General features: G+C 39.3%; 1 protein-coding gene across 1 annotated transcript; it reads right to left on the bottom strand.

The window, feature by feature from the left end:
- Window positions 1-1,873: 1,873 nt before the first annotated feature.
- Window positions 1,874-5,804, bottom strand: LOC141660414 (uncharacterized). Its single transcript, XM_074467399.1, has 6 exons — window positions 5,420-5,804; window positions 4,756-5,272; window positions 4,472-4,704; window positions 3,972-4,179; window positions 3,776-3,788; window positions 1,874-3,715 (listed from the first exon to the last, which is right to left on the bottom strand). Exons 1-6 carry the CDS (start codon window positions 5,802-5,804, stop codon window positions 1,874-1,876), a joined length of 3,198 nt encoding a protein of 1,065 aa, XP_074323500.1.
- Between the last annotated feature and the right edge of the window lie 1,374 nt (window positions 5,805-7,178).

Raw genomic sequence — 7,178 nt, 5'->3', positions numbered from 1 at the left:
ATTTGATCCTCTGTGGGTACAAAATGTAATTCCACAGTGCCACTGGTGATATGCTCTCTGATAAAGTGATACATGATATCAATATGCTTTGTCCTTGAGTGCTGAACTAGATTCTTGGAGATTGATATGGCACTAGTATTATCGCAGAATATTAGAATCTTTGACATAGTCCCGGAGTTGGTTCCTCATCCACAAGATTTGAGCACAACAACTTCTAGCAGCTATCTATTCAGCTTCAACAGTTGATGTGGATACTAAGTGCTGCTTCTTGCTGTGCCAAGATACCAACCTTCTTCCAAGAAACTGACAGCTTCCTAAAGTACTTTTACAGTCAATCTTACAACCTGCAAAATCTGAATTTGTATAGCCAACTAGGTTAAAACCTGTACCTTTAGGGTACTAAATGCGAAGATTTGAAGTCCCCTTAAGATACCTAAATATCCTCTTAACAACTATAAGATGGAACTCTTTAGGGTCGGCTTGAAATCTAGCACATAAGCATGTTACAAATATAATATCTGGCCTACTTGCTGTAAGATATAGTAATGAGCCTATCATACCTCTGTAGCTTGTGATGTCAACTTTCTTACCAGTTTTATCCTGATCAAGCTTAGTGGATGTTGGCATTGGGGTCTTTGGCTGAGTTTAATCTTCCAGATTATACTTCTTGAGAAGTTCTCTGATGTACTTGGATTGACAGATGAATATACCATCTTTCCTTTGACTCACTTCTAATCCAAGAAAGTAGTTCAACTCTCCCATCATGCTCATTTCATACTTTTTTTTCTAAGTATGTATATATAAAGAAATGAAAAAACAAAGGATTAACCCAAGCTCTATGGCAAGACATAGAGGGGGACTATCTATAACCAATCTACAAGCATATTGGAGATAGAAAGCAATCAAAAAATCAAGTCAGGCCCACTACAACTATCTTAGTAAACCATAGAGATCCTGATAATCTAGCTTTAAATTCAACCATAATCCCATCAAAAAGCTGTTGTGGACCAAAGCAATCTTTATCATGAGCTCGAGCATTTTGTTCCCTCCAGATGTGATAACAAAAGACCTGTAAGCAGCATAAAGAGAGAGGTCACAGAGGCATATCAGAAATCTGAAGAGCCAACTCCAAACAGTGAAGCCAAGAGTCACCAAAAATATGCACCTTCAAAACGTGAGAAATCTTCCTAAGCACATAAGCACTATAAGGACAATGCCTAAGAATATGATTATCTGTTTCAGTACCTCCAATGCACAAGTAACACAGTTGAGTGCTAGTAATGCCAAAGCGAGCTAGACGAGCAAGAGTAGGGAGACGTCCATGACAAGCCACCCATTGATGATGCGCATATCGATAAATCACAAGTTTGTTCCGAACTGCAGGAGCCCAAGATAACTCATGCTCCTGTTCCTAAGAGAGTTCCAAATATCCCAGTTTTTGACCTTAGTTGCATCAACACCTGCCCAAAGAATCTTGTCTTCTCTATCAAGATACACCTCCGGAAAATTAAATCGATCAAGCTAACAGAGTACAAGAGAGTCGACATGATGATGCCTTGATTTGGGCCTAGGAAAAACCCAAGTACTAGAATGAAGCAAAACACTAACCATTGCAGTACTAGTTAACCCACATTGATGAATGATTGGAGAAGACAAAGTGGAGGCCAAACAGATGCCTTCCCACCAGGGGTCAAACCATAAAGAGGTTGAGCACCCATTCCCAATAGCATAGGTAATGAACTGAAGAGCAGTAGTGCGAGATTTGAGAATCTTCTTCCATATCCAAGATGAATCAGTAGGAATATGCATGGTCTAGAAGTGTTTATTGCGAAGCAGAGTTGCATGAACCCAGTTAGACCATAAATTATTGTGTTTAGTGATAATCTTGAGTGAATGCCCCAATATTTGAGCACGATTCCAATAAATCATGTTTTTTAACTCCAAGGCCCCCTTCCTCCTTTGGCAGGCAAACTGTTGTCCAAGCTATCTTGGCACCACCTTTTTGATTGATGTTTCCTCTCCAAAGAAAACGAGTTAACAGAGATTGGATATGAGCATGCATAGCAGCAGGAAGCATGAAGTGGTTGCACCAGTAAGCCTGAATAGCAGTTAGAACAGATTTAATAAGACGAACTCTACCAGCAAAAGAAAGTAACAGAGAAGTCCAAGAATTGATCCTAGCAGAAAGCTTGTCAATGAGAGGAATGCAGTCATTAATGCACAATTGAGCAGAGATGAGAGGCACTCCAAGAAATTTAACTGGCATGGAACCTCGAGGAATACCATAAGTAGTATCAAACCAAAGCAAAAAATCTGCAGAGGCATTACAAATAAAACTAGAGCTTTTATGTATGCTTGGGGTAAGGCCATTCATCGAAGAGAAGAGAGCAATGTTATCGATGATATGCTTGACTGAATCGACATTAGCAAGAGCAAAAAACAAAACATCATCCGCAAAAAACAAATGAGTGATGTCCATATGTTTACATTTGAAATGGTATTTAAAGTTAGGGGGCTTGGGTTTCAGTAAACAAGATAGCACATTCATATATAAAGTGAACAAATAAGGTGACATGGGGTCACCTTGATGAATGCCTTGAGCACCAGCAAAATAACCATGCACAATACCATAAAGTTTCATAGAGAATTTAGGAGTGCATATGCATGCTTTGATCCAGGAAATGAAAGTGGAATTGAACCCCATATTATCTAAAGAGGCAAGAACAAAATTCCATTGCAACGAATCAAAGGCCTTGTGTAAGTCAATTTTGAGTGCACACCGCAGAGCACCTGTTACCCTGTCATAACCTCTAAAAAGTTCTTGAGCCAAGAGAAAATTATCTGAGATAACTCTACCAAGTATGAAAGCACTCTGAGCAACATCAATAAGAGAGGGGAGAACTGTCTTCAAACGAGAAGCAAGGATCTTGGAGACGCACTTATAAAATATAGTGCAAAGGGATATAGGAGGAAAGTGTATCATTTGTGTAGGAGTTTGAATCTTAGGTATCAAAGCAATGAAGGTAGAATTATGCAAAGAGTGCATAGTACTAGTCTCAAAGAAAGCATGCACAACTTCACAAAAAGAAGGCCCCGTGATATGCCAAGTTTCCAAGAAGAACTCAACGTTCAGACCATCTGGGCCCGATGCCTTGTTCTTCTTCATCTTCTTTAAAGTGGAATGAATAAGATCATTCGTGACTGGAGCCTCTAATTGACAAGATGGAGCTTCTATGATGGTGGGGCAGTGAATGCTCGAGAGATTAGCATCAACACAAGGAGAGGCCTTCCCCAAGAACTCCGTAAAATAGTTAACTGCAACAGTAGCACAATTAGCTTGACCATGCACCAAGCCCATTGAATCCTCAAGAGCTAAAACTTTACTAAAATTCCAATTTTTCTTGCATTGATTAAAGAAGAAGCTGCTATTCCCATCCCCCTTATGCATCCATTTGACTCTAGCATTTTGAAGTAAGAAGTGCTCTTGTTGAAGAAGACATTGAGCCAACTTATCAGAGAGAGATTTCTCAAGAGCGAGCAAATAACAATCCTTGTGAAAAACCAAAACCTCTCGGAGAGAAGCTCTAGCAGAAGTCACATTATCATTGATATCACCATGATTTTTGTTGAGCTTCTTAAGAGCATTCTTGGTAAGTTTAATCTTTCTAGCAAGCACAACCATAGGATCACCAAATAAGTCAACCTGCCAAGCACTCTGAACGGTTGACAGAAAATTGGCAGCTCAAGAATATAGTTAAAAAATGAAAAGGTTTACCAAATTTTTTAATCTGCATAGGATCATGAAACAAAATAGGATTGTGATCCATAATCCCTCTATGTTTAATGAAAGCATTCCCTTCTGTGAATTGAGAAAACCAAAGACCATTGGTTAACATTCGATCTAAACATTTGTGAATAGGGTCATTAGGCCTCTTGTTATACCAAGTAAAAAGATCCCCTACTGTACGCACGTGCCTAAGGCCAACTTCACAACACAATCTTTAAAAGACTGCATCTCCAGGGTCCAATGCTCTCTACCTCCAGAAACCTCATTTAAAGACAAAATATAGTTAAAATCCCCCAAGACACACCAAGGCATGAAACAAGAGCCGAGAGAGCTTAAATGAGACCAAAGAGCATGTCTATCCACACCATCATTGAAAGCATAAACAACAGTCACTAAAAAACAAATATCTTTCTCAATAAAATGTGCATTACAAGTAATATGTTGAGCTGAGCTAGAGTGCAGAGTAATGTCCCAAACATCTGGGTTCTAGCCAACCCAAACACGACCATTATAATGGTAGTCATAATTAAACAACCACTTCCAAGCTCTATTAATCTTTTTTAAAATACAAACTGTATTATGTAACTTGACTTTGGTTTCTAACACACCTATAAAATCTAAATGATTATCTGAAATAAACTTAATCAACTCATTCTGGTGGGGGCTATTATTTAGCCCACGTACATTCCATGAGGAGAACCTCATTTAAGTCTGCGAAGAATAGCTGATTTCCCCCCAGCTTGGGGCTTTTCCTGTTTACAACCAATGTGAAGCCATCATCATCAGTAATAGCTTTAGAGTGTGGTTTAGGGATGTTAGGTTTAGGTGTTGAAACACCAAGCCCAATGGCCACCTCCTTATGCACAGGTGTCTCCTCAACAGTAGTAGTTGTGCTTTTACTTCTGGTTATCTTCCTTCTAGAGGTGGAATGCTCAACAATTTATCCTTCTGCAATATGCTCAATAGACCTTGGCAAGGCCTCAATATCTTCATCCTGGGCTTCATGCTCAATTGTGTCAAGGGGAGGAGCCTGCACAGTGGGCATTGCATCAATGTTCTCCAAATCATCCTCAAGGTCATTATTAACTTGTTTGAGCTCATTAATATGAATATCATCTCTGTGTTGGTCATCATCAAGAACCACATCACACCCTGCAAATTCACCAATGATTGTGGGATTAATATCATCAACAAAAGGTGTCTCAAAACCTTTGTCACCCACAAGTTGAGCAGTCTCTGCGCACCGCGCATCAGTCTGGGGATCAATTGTGACTCTATTAGATGGAGAATCCATTTGTGACCCATTTGTGTGAGGCTGTGTCCCAGCCCCAGATCTATTTCTGGCTCGAGGCGCAGGCCTCATAGTATCAGGGTTATTAGCACAATGAGATTGAAAATGGCCAAAAGCTTTGCACAAACTACATGAGAAAGGTAGCTGTGAGTATATGACTAACACTTTAACAAGTTCTTCCTTTCCTTCATGACCTAACACAGGAACCCAAACAAAATCAGGTCACGAAGCAGCATACGATAACTAAACCTGAACCTGTGCAAAGTTCATTAGTTCAAATCTAGAGGTATTATCATCAAATTTGAGTGGCACCCCCACTGCTTTAGTAATAAAACTCAGACCTTCACGATACCAATAGGAGTGTGGAACATCTACCAGTTTAATCCAACAAGGCACCGTATGAATAACATTTCTCTTACATTGGTTTCCCTCCATCCAAGGCACCAAGTACAAGGTTTTGCCTCCCATTTGAATATAATGCAATCTGAGTATTTTATCCTTCTCTTCCATAGTTGTGAATTTGAAGGTGAAGTACCCCTTAGAGCTATAAATTTTTTTATTCAACACTTTGTTTTTCCACATCTTGAAACCTTGCTCACGAACAAACTTGAAATCAAAACTCCCCCCAATAAAATGACCAATCAAGCTAGAATCCCAAGACTTTTTAGCATTTTTGAGAAAATTAGGGGGTGGCTTCAAAGTGGCAGACCCATTCTCATTAAACATGATGCGAACATTATCACAATTCTGTGTGCTAGTACTTGGAACATTTTTTGTAACAATATTTGATACCAACAATAGTGGCATTAGGAATCACAGTTTCAGTAGCCTCAACATTAGTATCATTAGGGACTAAAGTTAAGACTCCATTATTAACTTGTAGATGGTCTTGTAGAGACTCTAGAGAAGCAGGAAGCAAATCTCTAGACATACCTTGTGAGAAAACCTTAATTTGAGCATGACTCATAATTGAGTTAGGAGAGCGGATTGTACACACGTTATCAACAGCGTGACTGTGAGAGTGCTCTGGACCCTGAATCGGACCCGTTTCATGGTGGGTAGAACCTCCATCAATAATGAGTTGAAGACCTTCATTCAATCTCTGTGCAACATCAGGAGACAGTGGTGCATCAAACATAACATCTGCTTGTTAAATGTGAGCAAATTCATTCTCAAAATCCAAAGCTTCAAGTGCAGGCAAAGGTTGAGAGACAGGTGGTAGAACAACATAATTATGTCCAATGAGTTGAGACATTTCATCGGAATCCATGATACGTGAGTTTTCAAAGTTTCTTAAACCCATAAAGTGAGGAAGTGAAGAAACTGAAAGATAGAAGTGTTCGTCTTGACAAGAGGAACACTACCGTACCGTGCAAGTAGAATGTAGAGCAGAAATCAAGAAGATAAAAGCTTGCAAAGGAATCTATTGCAGGTTGATAATGGTGGGTTTAGAAGAAGATGAGCAAAAATGGAAATAAGTTGTGGGCGGGAGAAATGGAAAGTAGAGGCGGGAGACAGAAATGGAAATAAAGTACAAAATAATGGACCAACGGATAATAGATCTGGTTAATAGAGTTAAAGTAAGTTGTGAAACCGTTGGGCAGTTGTAACACCCCCAAATCCGGGGTCAGGGAACTGGGTTATCACGAGTTCCATTTTCCTTAACAACACTTAATCTAAATAAACAACCAATTACTGCGTACTGTAACCCCACAATATACACACACACCACAAGTTATAGTCTCAGAGATGAATACCAAAATAACACAAGTCATTTTAGTCCACAATTATAAGTCATTACACCTCAAAAGGGGTTTCTGAATAAATTTACATATTCCTTGCCATTATTACAATTCATAATATACATAAGTCTGGTACATCAACAGTTGAAAACCTGGCCTATTGGTAGTTCCTACCTCAGCTACAGCGACATCAACGCCTACTGGAAACTGTAAAATGTTTCTTATCCGCTTGCGAATTGGGAGCTTGGTCCTGTTCATCTTGTCTATCTATTGTTGTGTGATGAAAGAAAAAGGCAAGGGTGAGCAACAAGCCCACCGAAATAATATGTATAATAATTAACAATATATGAGCATTCTC

The sequence above is a fragment of the Apium graveolens genome, chromosome 5 (genome assembly GCF_009905375.1).
Source record: "Apium graveolens cultivar Ventura chromosome 5, ASM990537v1, whole genome shotgun sequence".
Classification (NCBI taxonomy): Eukaryota; Viridiplantae; Streptophyta; class Magnoliopsida; order Apiales; family Apiaceae; genus Apium; species Apium graveolens.
This window is presented reverse-complemented; position numbering and strand designations above follow the sequence as displayed.